A 15,559-nucleotide genomic window follows, 5' to 3' on the forward strand; every position below is an offset into this window, starting at 1 on the left:
GGACGGAAGAGCCGGTCGGGGAATTCACGGAGATGATCGTTTTTTTTTTTTTTTTTTTTTTTTGGCTTTCATCCTTGCAGCGTGTTTCCCCCGGGAATGCTGTGCTGACGTATGGCTTTAGGGGGTGAGAACATCTCCTCAGTTGCCTTGGAGGCGCAGCTGGTGATCCACCCCGACATTCTGGAGGCTGGGGTCGTGTCGGTTCCAGATGCGCACTGGGGTGAACGTCCCAAGGCCTTCATTACCGTCAAAGAAGGTAGGGAACTAGATGGCAAGGCGGTCATCGAGTGGGCGCGGAATGCCAGCGGCATCAGTAAATTTATGGTTCCTCGCGAGGTAGAGGTGGTGGCGGAGCTGCCCAAAACCAGTACGGGGAAAATCAGAAAAAATGTACTGCGCGACTGGGCTAAGGGGGCGTCTCGGACGTGAAAGAGATGGTGGATTGGTTCCCGGGGGAGAGTATGGTCTTGTTCTGGTCGAACGGATTATGACTTTATATAGATTAGATAGAGTGCTGCAGGATACGATAAGGGTGTACACATGGATTCTCTTTGATTTTCCCCCTTCTTTGACAAAACATGTAGTCGGGTAGTGAAAAGGGGTAATGGCGGACGAGCTTTGCAAAACTTATTTCAAACATGGTTCGAAGGAGGGAGCAATCCAAGGTGGATCCTATCTGTCTCAGATGCGAACCACCGGGGATGGTGAAGGCAACGCGCATGAGGGGAGGGGGGGAAGCTTTGGATGAAACTGAAAGTAGTCAGAGCTCAACTCCAATGCTTTTAGCAATTCACCTGATAGGCAGTCCATGATCATTTAGCGGATCTGCTAGTGCTTGTCAAGGAATGCTAATAATAATCATGATACCTTTGATGGTGATGGTTGAGTGAATTGAGGGATAGCTTAGTAGTTAGTGGGTGCACGGGTCAACACAACCACCCAAGAATAGCATAAGTCAATATGGATGATGTCGTTCGGCAGCAGGCTTCCCTGGCAGTTAAAGTAATAATCAATCAACGTTCCCCTCCTTTCTCACCTTGAGTTCGCCATCAAGCGTTGTTCGGGAATGAGGGAAAGAAAAAAGGAATTTTTTCTTGTCAAAAAAAAAAACATATGAAATAAGAAAAAATATAAAGTTACTCTTGATTAGGCTGAGGTCAGTGAATAAGGTACCTCTTGTCTATCTTAATCATCCTCTTTCTTTTCTTTCTCTTCTCTCGCCTTTGCAACCGCCTTCTTCTTCTTTCGTCAGTCCTTCTCCGTCCCAAAAGCCCCCCCCCCCCCCTCCCTCTCCCCTCATCATCAACATCCAACATCATCAACATCATCATTCCTTCTCCTCCTCTTCGCAACCCCCACCCCGACAGCTCACTGTCGCTACTTTGATTACCTGTAACTACCACCTCTTGACTCTATCCTACTATACAATACTTACCTTTCCCCCTGATCGGACTTACAGATCTTCTGGACGCTCTCAATCCCGCCCCGGGTCTCACCCTTTCGGTCCTCCGACCGGGATTCCTCCTTCTCCCTCGCCTCCTCCTCCGCCGCCCGACGCCGTCCTCTCTCTCCTCCTCTCCCTTTCCCCTCCTTTCCCTTGCCTTGCCTTGCTTTGCCTTCGTCGGCATTCTATCGCAGGCTCTTTCGACGCGTGTTCTTCCTCTCAACCCCGATCAACCTGATCTCAACTCGCCTCTTCTTCTGGCCCCCTCGACCTTTCCGATTCCCCAGGGCGAACCTCAAATCTCCAGATCGGTCTCGAATATCTGATCACACTTCCGGCTTCCCCTCTACAACAGGTGACAGCCACATCTTATATGAATAGCTTCCCCACCAAACGCACAACACGTTGTATCCGGGCCGAAAGAGGACAGCGACCAGCCCTTCACCTCCCTCTCCCAACAAGCACGCTTGCCACCACTTTCCAACGTTGGTCCTGATGCCCCGCTCAAGGCAACCCGCTCGGTTCTCGAGCGAAGCTCCCTCCGAATCCTCCTCCTCGACCTCCCCCGATCGCACCGCCGACGATGACACCGACTTCTTCACAGCCCAGGCCAACGATTCAGAGTCCTCCGTGGGCGCTGCAAATGGCCGGGATTCTCATGCATATTACGACTCAGATCGGGCCCTGCCGCCCATCGGACGGTTGCCTCCGGAGATCCTAATCGCCATCTTCGCCAAACTGAGTTCGCCTGCCGATATGATGAGCTGTATGTTAGTCTGCAGAGGATGGGCGGCAAACTGCGTGGCGATCTTGTGGCACCGGCCATCGTGCAACAGCTGGGACAACATGAAGAGCATCAGCACCACAGTGGGCAAGCCGAGCAGCTTCTTTCCTTACTCGGACTTGATCAAGAGGCTGAACCTGTCCGCTCTCTCGGGCGATGTCAGCGATGGAACGGTGATGACCTTTGCTCAGTGCAACCGCATCGAGCGATTGACGCTGACCAACTGCTCCAAACTGTCGGACAACGGCGTGTCAGACCTGGTGGAAGGGAATCGCCATCTACAAGCGTTGGATGTGTCGGACTTGGGGCATCTCACCGACCACACTCTGTACACGGTGGCTAGAAACTGTCCCCGGCTCCAAGGGCTCAATATTACGAATTGCACCAAGGTGACGGACGACTCCCTGCTTGTCGTGTCTCGTAATTGCCGACAGATTAAAAGGGTAGGTGGCCATGGCTACTCTGGATTCTACATCATGGTTGCTAATATGTGACAGTTAAAACTGAACGGAGTCGCGCAAGTCACGGACAAGTCCATTCTGTCGTTCGCTCAAAGCTGCCCGGCCATTCTGGAGATTGACCTTCATGACTGCAAGCTCGTCACCAACAAGTCGATAACTGCCTTGATGGCGACACTGAATAATCTCCGTGAGCTACGACTGGCCCACTGCACCGAGCTCGACGATATGGCGTTCCTGGAGCTGGCACCGCATATTTCCTTGGACAGTCTACGCATCCTGGACTTGACATCCTGCGAGAATGTCAGGGACGCTGCAGTTGAGCGAATTGTGGCATCGGCGCCACGCTTACGAAACCTGGTGCTCGCAAAGTGTCGATTCATCACGGATCGCGCAGTCTGGGCCATTTGCAAGCTCGGCAAGAATCTGCACTACGTCCACTTGGGACACTGCTCCAACATCTCGGATGCAGCCGTGATGCAGTTGGTCAAGTCCTGCAACCGAATCCGGTACATCGATCTGGCGTGCTGTACCCGTCTGACGGACGCAAGTGTGCAGCAGCTGGCTACGTTACCCAAGCTCCGGCGTATCGGCTTGGTCAAGTGTGCCAACATCACGGACAACAGCATTTTAGCCTTGGCGGGTCCCAAGGCTTCCCACCATTCGGCAGGAATTAGTAGTCTAGAGCGGGTGCATCTCAGTTACTGCACTTTACTCACCCTCAGAGTATGTCGTCGAACATTGGTCTTTCCGTTGTCTGGGATAATGCTAACTGGCTGCAGGGGATCCATGCTCTTGTCAACAGCTGTCCTCGTCTGACACACCTCAGTCTAACGGGGGTTCAGGAGTTCTATTTGCGAAAAGAGTTGACCGAGTTCTGCCGCGAGGCGCCTCCCGAGTTCACGCCGCAACAGCGCGACGTCTTCTGTGTATTCAGCGGCGACGGTGTGAACCACTTGCGTAACCAACTGAACCATATGATCCCCCCTCCACCGCCGCAGGACATGACGGAGGCGACCATGTATGATGACGACGAAGAACTCGACGAGGATGAGGGCCAGGTGACTGGCCTGATGCGCGCGACGGCGGCCACGGCGATTAACGACGATGATTACATTGACATTGGACATACACCCAGTTGATACCCATACCCATTTTCCTCTCCGTATCTTTGAGCGTGTCTTGTGCATCGGATCTTATCATCTATCATTTTTTTTTGTGTATGGTTTTACCACATGGTGTCGTCGTCATTTCTATTGTTGTGATTTTCCATTTTCTTTTTGGGCCAAGCAGCGAGGGGTTCCAATTCTGTTTGCGTGCACACCGGGGTTTCCGTTCTGAATTTGCATAGTCGGTAGCGGTTTATCTATCGGGGAGCTGGTTGTTGGGTTGCGTTTTCTTCGGGTCGAGGCTGACTGGCGGTTGCGTTCGTCTTTTGAGGGGTGGGACTTCAACCTTTTCTGCCTTCTGCGCTCTGCGCTCTGCGCTCTGCGGCCATATACATCGCTTTTGGGGGGAAATGCAGGATGAGATGAACAACAAAAATCGGTTTCTTCCTAAGGAATTATCGGGAGGACAGAGGGAGGATTGGGTTGCCTACCGTTACCGTATTAGAATTGAGTAACTTATAGAGCAGCAGCAGTATAGTTGTTGCGGGAATGCGATTACTCTGAGAGTGAATTAGCAATTGAGGTCCATGAGATAAGAGATAGACAAGAGATAGAGATATCAAGTAAATACCAAGTATAACTGTGAACTACTACTATTGTACCGTATGCATAACTGGATTGGAGTTGACTGGACTAAGCGGTGACATAATGGCGGGTCCTCATGGGCCGATCAACCATCATTCCATTTCCGTTCCGTCCGTTCCTTCTCCGCATTCTCTCCCTCTACAATCCACTGTAGCTCATCCCAGCTCAGTTTCAGTCCCCGCCCCAGCTCAGCCCAGCCAAAAGAAGGCTTGTGCAGCAGCTGAGAGCGATTACGGACACTGACCTCAACTAGTACAGATACAGCAAAAGAAACAGGCGAGGCGGGAGAGAAAGAGAGCGAGATGGCTACCCCGCGCGCCAATCCGCTGGCCTTCACGCGATGGCCCGTGACTCTCATTACGACCGCCGTCTACCTCGCCTTTTTGATTCCCCTCCTGGTCGTCCACCACGTGCTCCCCTCGGCGCCCAGTGCATCCTCCACCCCCAACGGTCTCGATCTCCACGAAGCTTGGGCCGATCTGCAGGTCCTGACCAACGGGTACCATCCGTACAATTCGCGCCGGAACGACGAGGTCCGAGAGTGGCTTCTCCGCAGAGTGAGGGAGATCGTCCACGACAATGACGCGGATACACCCGGGCAGTCTGACCACCAGGCTTACCAATACCAGGGCTACCAGGAGCCTCCTACGATCTACAACGCCGACGACGAGACTCGACCCACCGTCTACATCTTCGACGACAACCAGTCCAACCTCTCCTTCGTCGGTAATACCCTCAAGTCGTCCAACACCGCGGTCTATTTTGAGGGCACCAACCTCCTGGTTTACATCCGTGGGGAGGATGACGAGGACCTGGTACTGGGATCGGACGCAGGAACCCCCGGGGGAGGGGGCGGTGTGCTGGTGAACGCCCACTATGACAGCGTCTCCACCGGCTATGGTGCGACGGATGACGGCGTCGGCGTCGTCACCTGTCTTCAGTTGATCAAGTACTTCACCACCCCGGCCCATGCCCCGCGTCGCGGCGTGGTGGTGCTGTTCAACAACGGAGAGGAGGATTTCCTCAACGGCGCGCGCGTCTTCAGTCAGCACCCGCTGTCCAAGTTCACGCAAACCTTCCTGAATCTGGAGGGCGCCGGCGCCGGTGGCCGGGCGATCCTGTTCCGAGGCAGCGACACGGAAGTGACAAGGAGCTATAGGCGCGCGAAACACCCGTTTGGGTCGGTGTTGGCGGCCAATGGGTTTGAGGTCGGGCTCATCAGTTCCCAGACGGACTATGTTGTGTTCGAGGGCGATCTGGGCATGAGGGGCTTGGATGTCGCGTTCATGGAGCCTAGGGCCAGATATCATACCGACCAGGATGATTCGAGGCACACGACTGTGGAAAGCCTGTGGCACATGCTGGAGGCGGCGGTGAAGACGACCGAGGGCCTGGTCAGTGATGATAGTAGTGGTGCTGGGAAGAGAGGATCGCGCGGAGTGTGGTTCGATCTCTTCGGAGCTACCTTCGTGGTGTTCCAGCTGCATACCTTGTTTGCGCTGTCGGTGACGATGCTCATTGTCGCGCCCCTGGGCTTGTTGGTCACGAGTGTGGCCCTGAGCCGGGCCGACAAGATGTATCTGTTCCGGTCTACGGTCAAGTCGCTCGACGATGGGGAGGCCGTGTCGCTGCAGGGACTGCGCGGGTTCTTCCGGTTTCCCTTTCTGTTCGTGATCCCGACGGCCGTCACGGTTGGGTTGGCGTACCTGGTGACCAAAGTCAATCCGTTGATCATTCACAGCAGCGAGTATGCGGTATGGGGCATGATGCTGTCGGCCTGGACATTTCTGGCCTGGTTTGTGTCGCGCGTCGCCGACTTTGCGCGCCCCTCGGCTTTCCACCGCATCTATACTTTGACGTGGATGTTTGTGCTCGCCTGGGTGATGTTGGTAATTGCGACGGTCTACGAGAACCAGTGGGGTCTGGCTGGCGGGTATTGGGTCTTCTTCTCCTTCTGTGGCACGTTCCTGGCCACCTGGATCTCCTATCTTGAGCTGTTCGCTCTGCCTCGGAAGTCGGAATACGCCAGCCAGTATGCGCCGGTGCCGGCGTCGTCGCGCCGTCCCAGCAGTTATGGCGGCAGTCGACTGGGCACAGCCTCGGGCGAGGAGCACACCTCGGAGCACGATGGAGACGAGCACATCGACTCGGACGACGAGCAACCCACCGAGTCGACGTCTCTGCTGGGTGGCGGCCAGCGTACGACGTTTGCCAACTACGTGCGCGTCACGGGGGAGCATGGGGGCCACGACGAAACCACCGACCCCTACGTCTACGGCCACGAGCAACGCTGGAGCGCACACCTGCCGAAATGGACCTGGGTGCTGCAGTTCCTGCTGACTGCACCGATTGTGCTCATCATGGTCGGGCCCCTGGCGTTGCTGCTGACCAGCGCATTGCATCAAACCGGCCAAGACGGCAGTTCATCTCTGTTCATCTACATCTCCATCGCAGCCCTAACCACCTTCCTTCTCACCCCACTCCTCCCTTACATCCACCGCCACACGTATCATATCCCTCTGTTCTTGCTGGCGATTTTCCTGGGGTGCCTGATCTACAACCTGGTTGCGTTCCCGTTCTCGGCGTCCAACCGCCTCAAGATCTTCTTCCACCAGGAAATCAACCTCGACACGGCCGCCACCAACGTGTCGCTGATCGGGATCTCGCCCTTCGTCGCCCAGGTTGCGCACGCGCTCCCAAGCGTCCACGGCCACGAGCTGGCTTGCCGTCCGCTCGCTGCCCGCACGAAGTGCTCCTGGCCCGGTCCCATGCCGGATGTCGTTCCCTCGGGGCCCGAGGACTACCAGTCCTGGCTGACCTTCAACGTGTCCGCCACGGAGTCCTCAGCCTCCTCGCAGTCCGCCGCGGAGCAAGGCGACAACCTCCAAACCGCTCAGCTCCAACTCTCCGGCCTCAACACCCGCGCCTGCCGGATCACCTTCGACACCCCCATCTCCTCTTTCAGCGTGGCCGGCAGCGCATACGACCCCCGCTTCCCGCACACGTCCCCGCTGGGCACGCAGGAGATCCGCTTGTGGAGCCGCGAGTGGGAGAATACCTGGACCGTGGACGTGGAGTGGACCGTGCCCCCGCCGTCCCTCGCGCCGCCGTCGCCCACGACGGAGGTCGTGAGTGATCCGGACTCCGGGGAAGAGTACGTCCTCGTCGACTCCCTGTCGTCAACTGCAGCTGCCGCTGCAGCCGATGATGGCGATGACGAGGGTAAGACGAAACTGAAAGGACGGGTCGTCTGTCTCTGGAGCGACCACAATCGCATCGGAGCCATCCCCGCCCTCGACGAGGTCAAACAGTATGCCCCCGTCTGGGTGGCGGCTACGAAGTTCTCGGATGGGTTGGTGGAAGGCTATAAGGAATTCGAGATTTGATTTTTTTTTTTTGTTGTCCTGCTGTCGTCCAAGCCTGTAAGCTCCTGACTCCTGATTAGCTGTTTCTGTTGGCTCGGTCGGGGTTTCTGCTTTGGCCTGGCCTGGCCTGGCCTGACCTTTTCCCTCTGATTGTATGCTTTGTTTCTTGTTTTGTTTATGTGTGTATGTGTCCCTGTGGGGCTTGGTTTAGCTTTTCTGGAGGGATGGAATTGTTTGTGTGTGTCGTTGTCTGGGTGGCTTGGTGGTGAGGTTGGGTCCGGTGGGGTTGGGTTGGGTAGGTAATGTTGATGTTGATGTTGGGGGTTATGCTGATACTCATACTCATACTCTTTCTCGAATGACGATACGCGTACAGTACTGTACAACTTTCCTGTGGTAGAATGTGATGTGATACATGTATCCAGCAACCAGCAACCATCCATAATGCATCATGTAGCTCGACTCCCAGTGCGCATGCACTTGTATTGTAATTTCCTCCTTCTTACTTGCCTACTCGCCTACTCGCCTACATACCAACTGGCTACTCGCCTACTGCATACGAAACACACTCAGAAATCCCTCAAATCACTGCTTCCCTCTCTCTCTTCTCGTAGATTATGGCATTGAGCCAAGCTAGAAGCAGGAGCCGGAGCCGGAGCCGGAGCCGGAGCCGGAGCATCGCATAAATGTCATGGTCATGAGTGTTCGAGAGCCAGGTCAGGTTATAATACATTAACTAGAAGAAAAATGGTGAAGTGGGGCAAGCAAAAAAAAAAAAAATAGAAAAGATAAAAAAAGAAAAGTAGCATACACTCCTTTTTCTTTCTGCTATGTGCCCTCACGAGTAGCAGAAAGAGAGACTGTAAACTTGCAGAAGCCTCGTTTTCTATCCTGGGGGATTTGGGGGGTAAAATAACAGTATGTCACAAAGTTTCAAATCAGGTTCGTCTCGTGGCCTTCCGAGGCGGTCGTCAATCAATAAAATGTTGGGAGAATGGGATAGGTAGAAAGGTGGGTGGATGGGTGAATGGGTAGGTTGGTGAGTAGGTAGGTAGGTAGGTAGGTAGGTAGGTGGGTAGGTGGGTAGGTAGGTAGGTAGGTAAGTAGATTTTCTTTTTGGTCTTCTCTCCTGTTTTGTGAGGGAGTCCCAGGTAGCTTGGAACACTCATCACCCCTTCATGGTGGCGAGGAACGAGTCGAGGTTGTATTCTTCCTGGTACTGGCGGTCGTCCCAGAGCTCGCCCAGATCGTCCAGCCAGCCCTTCTTGCCCTTTTCTTTGACCTCGCCGTCGATGTCCACCATGTCCACCTCGTTGCCGGTGGGCTCGCTGGGTTTCTCGGCGTTGTCGGCGGTTTCGCCGAGGTTGAACAGGTCGAGCAGTTGATCCGTGTCCATTGTGTTCAGGCCGGCGTTCTGTTGGTTGACTACCGTCGAGGCGACGTCGATCTTGAATCGTTGCAGACTAGAGGGTTTTCCGTGGTTAGTACGTGATGCTCAGATGAGGGTTGTAGGGGTGACTCACTTCAAGATCTTCTCCTCCAGTGTACCTCGCGTGATCAACCGGTAGACATTGACGACCTTCTTCTGTCCGATACGATGGGCACGATCCATGGCCTGGATATCCTTCTGCGGGTTCCAGTCGTGCTCCACGAAGATCACCGTGTCGGCTCCCGTCAGGTTCAGACCCAGACCACCAACGCTGGTGGTCAGAAGCAGAACGTCATAGCTCGGATCGGAGTTGAAGCGGTTGACAATGTCTTGACGCTTTGTTGCCTCGACACCACCGTCCAACCGGAGATATTGGACTGAAGGAAGAAGCTTCCGCAGGACCTCACTCTGGACGATATCAAGCATCTCCTTCATCTGGCAGAAAATCAGGGCTCGGTGCGGGCTCACGTAGCTGGTTCCTGTTCCCAGGTCGCCCTCCGTCGGCGGATCAATGCCGATTCCGCAGTCGAGAAGCAGGTCGCGCAGAGCGCTGAGCTTCGGCGCGTGGGACACGTCCCGGATGTTGGAGTGCTTGGTGGTCAGATACTGCTGAACCTCGTTGTACTGCTTGTGGCCTTCCTTCACCACCAGCGCGGGAGAGTTGCAGAGACGCCGCATGTACTGCAGTGCCTGGAAGATATGCTCCTTGTCCGACTTCTCTGAGCTGCCCATCTTGTCGGCCAGCTCCTTCTGCTCCTTCTTGGAGAAGTCCTCAAAGAGTTTCTTCTGCAACTCACTGGGGTCACAGTAGTAGTTCTGGATGATCTTCGGCGGCAAGTCGTTCAGGACCTCCTCCTTCAGACGACGGAGCAGGAACGGCAGCACCTGCTTGTGTAGCGCCTCGATCGCTAGTGCGCCAGCTTCCTGTTCTTTGGAAGATGACTTGCTGAATCGACTGGCTGCAATGGGCTTGGCGAATCGGTCCAAGAAGACCTTTTCTGTACCCAAGAATCCGGGCATCAAGAAGTCGAACAACGACCACAGCTCCAGTACGTTATTCTGGATGGGTGTACCAGAGAGGATCAAGCGATGATTGCTCTGGAGGCGCTTGACCGCGATCGTCACCTTGGCCTTGGGGTTCTTGATCAAATGACCCTCGTCTAGCACGCAGTAGTTCCAGCTGATCGGACGCAGAACATCGTTGTCATTGCGACAGATATCATACGATGTTACGACGATATCCGCCTCGCTCAGGCTGTCTTGCAGTCGGGCGCGCTCTGCTGGGGGGCCCACATAAGCAACACAATTCAGGAACGGAGCGTACTGCTTGACCTCTTGCTGCCAATGACCAGAAAGAGAGGGCGGGCACACGATCAAAGACGGAAGCTTTCGGACCTCTGGCGCTTGGGTCTTCTCGAACTCTTCGGCTCGCAGATGATGATCACTTGCGACGATGCAGATCGTTTGCAGCGTTTTACCAAGACCCATATCGTCACAAAGAATACCATGGAGATTGTAGCGGTTAAGAAAAGCAAGCCAGTTGACACCTTCCTGCTGGTAAGGTCTGAGCTCCGCCTTAATCGCAACTGGCAATGAGAACTCTTCCACCTTCTTGGAGTCCAACATCTGAGCCATGAACTTCCTCTCCCGATCACGACCCTTGAGCAGTTCCTCGGAGAGACCGGGAGGGTCGGGAATGCCAGCCTCCAAGGGGACGAGTTTGACCAGCGTGGCGAAAGACGTCGTCGCTAGCAGTCTCACGTCGTTATCAGAATCGCTCATGCGTCCAAGCACGGGTACGACAAGGAAAATGACGTATGGAAGGATGCGATCCTCCATCACATGAATCAGGTGGTAAATAGACTCGACGGCTCCTTGGCGATGGTGGACATCCAACGGGTCGTTGATGGTTGGCAGCACCTTCTCTACCAACATCGTCATTCCCTCTACCGAGATGACGCTGCAGATAGTCGCAAAGCACTTGGCGGCCGCATATCGGATGACCGACAGACGACACTGCAGAGCCTTGATAATAAGAGGCATGAGACCGACTACCCAGGTGTGGAGTCCACGATCGAATTTGGGTAGCAGGGCGCGTAATGTGGACAGTCCATCAACAACTTCCTGGCCCAGGTCATTGTCCGGATTAAGGATGTCCTCCGGAAGACTCCCAGTAAGCGTGTCTTTGAGAGGCCGCTCGACCAGCGTGGCAAGGTTGGGCACCTTCTCCAAGAGATCGGGACCGAATTTGACCGCAAGTTGCTCGAGGGCGTCCTTAGCACCCCGACGCATGATCCGCGCCGCCTTTGCCTCTCGTTCAAACTTGGCTGCGTCGGGATGATCCCGTCGGTCCTCCTCCTTCCGCAGGGAAAGGATGGACTTCTCCAACGAGGCATTGTGGTGAAACTCGGGGGTCTCAGACGAGTCCACACAGCAGTATTTGACCAGGTTTCCAATGACTTTGTCGACCGGTCCGCGTTTGGTGGCCATGGTGTAGTACTCCACCAAGGTTGAGATTGCCGTAGCAGAACGCTGTTGGAGTTCAGCATTTTCTTCCTTCTTGATGCTGTCCATCATGCCCTTGATAATATGACCCGGCTTCTTTGGAATGTCATGCAGGGCCACCAGCGCACCAGCCGCAGCTGCCAGCACCCGAAGGTCCCTCTGTTCCCGAACATTCTTTGCTTCTTCGACAGAGTTCTCTGCGGTTGCCCGCGTGTCATTGAGGACCTGCAGAGCAGTAATGCGCTGAGCGGGTGCCAGACCTTTCTTCAACCGCTCGAAGTCCGGTCCGATGACCTTCTCAGCATCTGCCAATGAGAACGCACTTGGGCCGGCCTCGGCGTCTCCTTGAACAACGACAGCAAGGGTCGGGAGCCTTGAGCTAGGGACATGGGCATGGTCGCGGAAGGCATTGAGCAACGAGTGACACTGGGCGCGGGCAACATGTAGATAGCACGCAATATCACCGTACCACAGCGGTCGGTCGCCTTCGATGATCGGACGCAGATTCTCGCAGAGAGTCGAAGAATACTTGCTGCTTGGGCCGGCCACTCTGGCATATTCCTCAATGATCATCGCTGACGAGAGCTGAGACGTGGATGCGGAGTGCTTCAAGCCCTCCACAATAGACTGCCACAGACTCGGGAGTGCGCTCTGATCCCAAACGGACAGAAGCTGGCCTAGGGCCTTGGCGGCATATATCTTGGATCGTAACATGGTATCGGCGCCTACCAAGTCAATATCGCCCTGGAGCATGTGGCCGTCCACGTTATGAGCCGACATGGTAGGAACTTCCTTCTTTTCCACCTTGCGTCCACGCTTCTTGGTGCCATCAGGCTGCGCACTGGCTGCACTCGGGGAGGACTTGGCTGGTGCGGCAGCGCTCATCGGGAATGGAACGCCCGAGGGCTTGATGAAGAGGGAAGCATTCATGGGAATAGGGTACCGTGGAACGCCGAAGGGAGACATTGTCAGGGTAATCAAGGGTTGGATGTGGCTCAGAAGGTCGGCTTCGGTCTGGAATAGGCCGCGCGACTCTAGCGCTCTAAGCAGCTCCGACCACACCTGAAGAGAAAGCTTGAGCACACCCTCGTTGCGCTCGACTAACAAGTTCTGGAAAATCAGACGCAAAGCCTTGCCATTCACCCAGTCATTTGTGCCCTCGCCTTCAAGCTGCAGGAAGGTAATGAGAGCCCGGAGAACTGCCGAACGGACGCTGGTGATGGTGTGTCGCAGGAAAGGGTAGAGGCGAGGGACCAGGTTTCCGAATGAGGACTCAGAATCCACGGACGCATTTGCTTTCATCGCATCCAGAACTTCGCGGAATGTGCAGAGCTTGGCCAGAAGATCCATGACCGAGCCCGTACTGGCGCTCAGGTCATCTTGTAGGTTCGACAAGCAGTCCCAAACAATGGTCATCAAATTACCCAACGTGCTTTGTCGAGAAGCCACAAATTCCTCGGCCATCGGAACCAGGGTTGCAGCGCTGACAGCCCGCACATCGTCGTCGAAGTCTCCCAGTCCCTTCATCACAGCCTCTAAGACACCGTCCATAAGTTGACGATCCTTCACCAGGATATCTTTGCGGACCGCAACCAAGTACCGGAGACCGATCATACCACCGTGGCAGACCTCCCAAATGGGCCGGTCCAGACCCAGGTCCTTCTGCATAATGATCCGGTACAGGCACCTGTAGACTGAAACCACGGAACGCGACGGGAGCTGGGACAAGAGTGCACCAAGTGTTTGACCCACAGTCTCTCTGATGGGCGCCACGACATTGTCGGAGATGTAGTCACCAAACCGGTCAAGCATGAGAACACAAAGTAGTCGGCAGGCGAGGTCATCCAGATACTGCCGATTGAGGACGTTGTTTTCTGCCCTGCTTCTACCGCGTACACGACCTGCGCCAGCACCTTGAACGCGGATAACCTCCCGAAGTGCCATTGCGGCTCCGTGGCGCACCTCCCAGTTAGGATCGAAAATATCTACCATGAGGAACTCGCACATGGGATCATACGGCCATGAGTTGCTGGGACCCTCATCAGTGATCTCTGGCTGGATGTAGGACTTTTCTGGGACAACCGATCCTTTGAACTCCGAAACGATCTTCTGGTCGTCGTCGCCGCCGGTCGACCGGTCAAGGTTGAAGTAATCCTGTTTTACGTCGCCATTGCGCTCCTCACCGTTCTCCGCCTTGATCGGATGAGGAGTAGTAGCTAAAGGGGTGGTGACGTTGTCCGACGGTCTCCGAGTCGACAGATCCACGACTCGGACTTTGTTGGCGCCCATTTTTGCGCTCTGTTTGTTTTTTCGTTTCAGTTGGTTCAACTGTCGCTTACTGAGCCCGGCCTCCTCGCCATTGGCGGGCTCCATAGGCGATGCAAGAGGGGTGGTAGAGGGCAGATGGTGGATACTATCTCTATGTTGGGGAGCTTCCTCCTTGATTCCAGGCGTCTTCAAAACGAGATCGCCGTCATCAATCAGATCCTCCTCGATGTACTCTCCGGCAAGACCCAGACGAGCGTGCAAGGTTTTCTTCTGGTGCTGGAGTCGAGCGGCTGGATCCATGCCGGCCAATGAGTATTCGTACTCCTTGCCTGCGCTTCCCAACAGCCGCTTGCCGTATTTCAGGATGGCGGCGATATCCATGGTTTCAAGTCTAAGGAGATCACTGGCAGTGGCGGCCGATGCGCCTTCCGACTTGATCTCGACGCCGCCATCTTCATCGTCAGCCTGTTTGATGTGATCGCCATCTTCCTCGTTGGGGTCGAAGGTGTCTGCATTAGTGACGATCAAGCCGATTGCCTTAGCGGCAGCTGTTCTAGTGTCCCAAGACTTCGAACGCAGATAGGGCAGAATGCGACCGAGAAGGTTGAAGAGTTCATCCGGATGTTGCTTCTGCACGTCGGCCAGCTGTTGAGCCGCAGTGTTGCGGATGAGCGGCGTGCTGCCTGTCTCAAGTAACCTGCAGGTGGTGATTGGTCAGTTCGTCCCTTCCTTAGGTAAGCGTGCAGGGATCATAGTATCAATTACTCACGTGACGAGACGGTCAAGTCTAGAACAAAACAGGTTAGTGGCCGGTACTAGACGGAAGCGGAATGGCAGGAAACTTACCTGGAAGTCATGGCGGGATTCAGGTTGTGACAAGGAAGCTATACAGAGGGTCGTAATATAACACATCCAAGAATAATCAAAAGAGAAGAAAAAGAAGCTGATCGCACAACAAAAGGCAGGGGTATCGTGAACGAAGCCGAAGAAAGTGACCAGAATTATTAACAAATTAATGGTAAAATCAATCTCCTTTCAGTAGCACACCACAACCCCCTTCCGGAATTTAAGTAAAGCAAGAGAACGACGGAGAGTGGAGGAGAGGGAGGCGGATGTAAAGTAAACACGACGGTTACACCCACGTCACAGCCATCGAGTCAACGTCGAGTTATGCGTCAAAGGGGAAGAAGGAAAAGGTTAAAGGGCAAAAAAAAAGGAAAAAAAAAAAAAAAAAAAAGAAATGAATAATAAAGTAAAGAAAATCCAGACACACTGGACAAAATCAGTTTCCGTCAGATCACAGGGCGATCGGAGCGAAAGCTGATGAGTGGAGATCCGATCCTAATCTAGGCACGGTTGTCACCAGGTGGAAGTAAAATGACCGTAGCCGAGCTGAAGGTTGTTATAATGAACAGTCACTCCGCGTGGATGCAATGAATCATGTGAATCATGAAGGATCCCGGAATGGAAAAGAATTCGCGGTAATGATATCAGGGATTCGAATTCCACCAGTATAAAATAAAAAGAATTCGAAAGATGACGGGAATGTGAT

General features: G+C 54.4%; 4 protein-coding genes across 4 annotated transcripts in view; 3 read left to right on the top strand and 1 right to left on the bottom strand.

Annotated features, from left to right (window-relative positions):
- BO86DRAFT_335139 (putative AMP-binding domain protein) overlaps positions 1-547 on the top strand; it is a 2,787-nt gene extending 2,240 nt beyond the window's left edge. The window contains exon 5 of the mRNA XM_025668873.1: positions 122-547. Coding sequence (XP_025529379.1) covers positions 122-429 — 308 coding nt within the window. The 3' untranslated portion in view covers positions 430-547. The remainder of the gene's footprint in view (positions 1-121) is intronic.
- Positions 548-1,939: 1,392 nt separating this feature from the next.
- On the top strand, positions 1,940-3,828 carry BO86DRAFT_309093 (putative ubiquitin ligase complex F-box protein GRR1; the record flags this gene model as incomplete). Its single annotated transcript, XM_025667799.1, has 3 exons — positions 1,940-2,671; positions 2,726-3,412; positions 3,469-3,828. The coding sequence occupies 3 exons, from the start codon at positions 1,940-1,942 to the stop codon at positions 3,826-3,828; spliced, it is 1,779 nt and encodes a 592-aa protein (XP_025529380.1).
- Positions 3,829-4,596: 768 nt separating this feature from the next.
- On the top strand, positions 4,597-8,199 carry BO86DRAFT_387747 (M28 family metallopeptidase). The gene has a single exon (XM_025671668.1). The coding sequence runs from the start codon at positions 4,743-4,745 to the stop codon at positions 7,824-7,826; it is 3,084 nt and encodes a 1,027-aa protein (XP_025529381.1). The 5' UTR covers positions 4,597-4,742; the 3' UTR covers positions 7,827-8,199.
- A 372-nt stretch (positions 8,200-8,571) lies between these two features.
- On the bottom strand, positions 8,572-14,864 carry BO86DRAFT_408451 (DNA-binding ATPase; the record flags this gene model as incomplete). The annotated part of the gene is made up of 4 exons (XM_025674345.1): positions 8,572-9,268; positions 9,329-14,704; positions 14,777-14,794; positions 14,854-14,864. The coding sequence occupies 4 exons, from the start codon at positions 14,862-14,864 to the stop codon at positions 8,974-8,976; spliced, it is 5,700 nt and encodes a 1,899-aa protein (XP_025529382.1). The 3' UTR covers positions 8,572-8,973.
- Between the last annotated feature and the right edge of the window lie 695 nt (positions 14,865-15,559).

Source organism: Aspergillus japonicus (assembly GCF_003184785.1).
Source record: "Aspergillus japonicus CBS 114.51 unplaced genomic scaffold BO86scaffold_13, whole genome shotgun sequence".
In the NCBI taxonomy this organism is placed as follows: Eukaryota; Fungi; Ascomycota; class Eurotiomycetes; order Eurotiales; family Aspergillaceae; genus Aspergillus; species Aspergillus japonicus.

What these genes read in the sequence shown, in the direction of transcription:
- BO86DRAFT_387747 (XM_025671668.1), top strand. Translation starts at nt 4,743, where the DNA reads ATGGCTACCCCGCGCGCCAATCCGCTGGCCTTCACGCGATGGCCCGTG.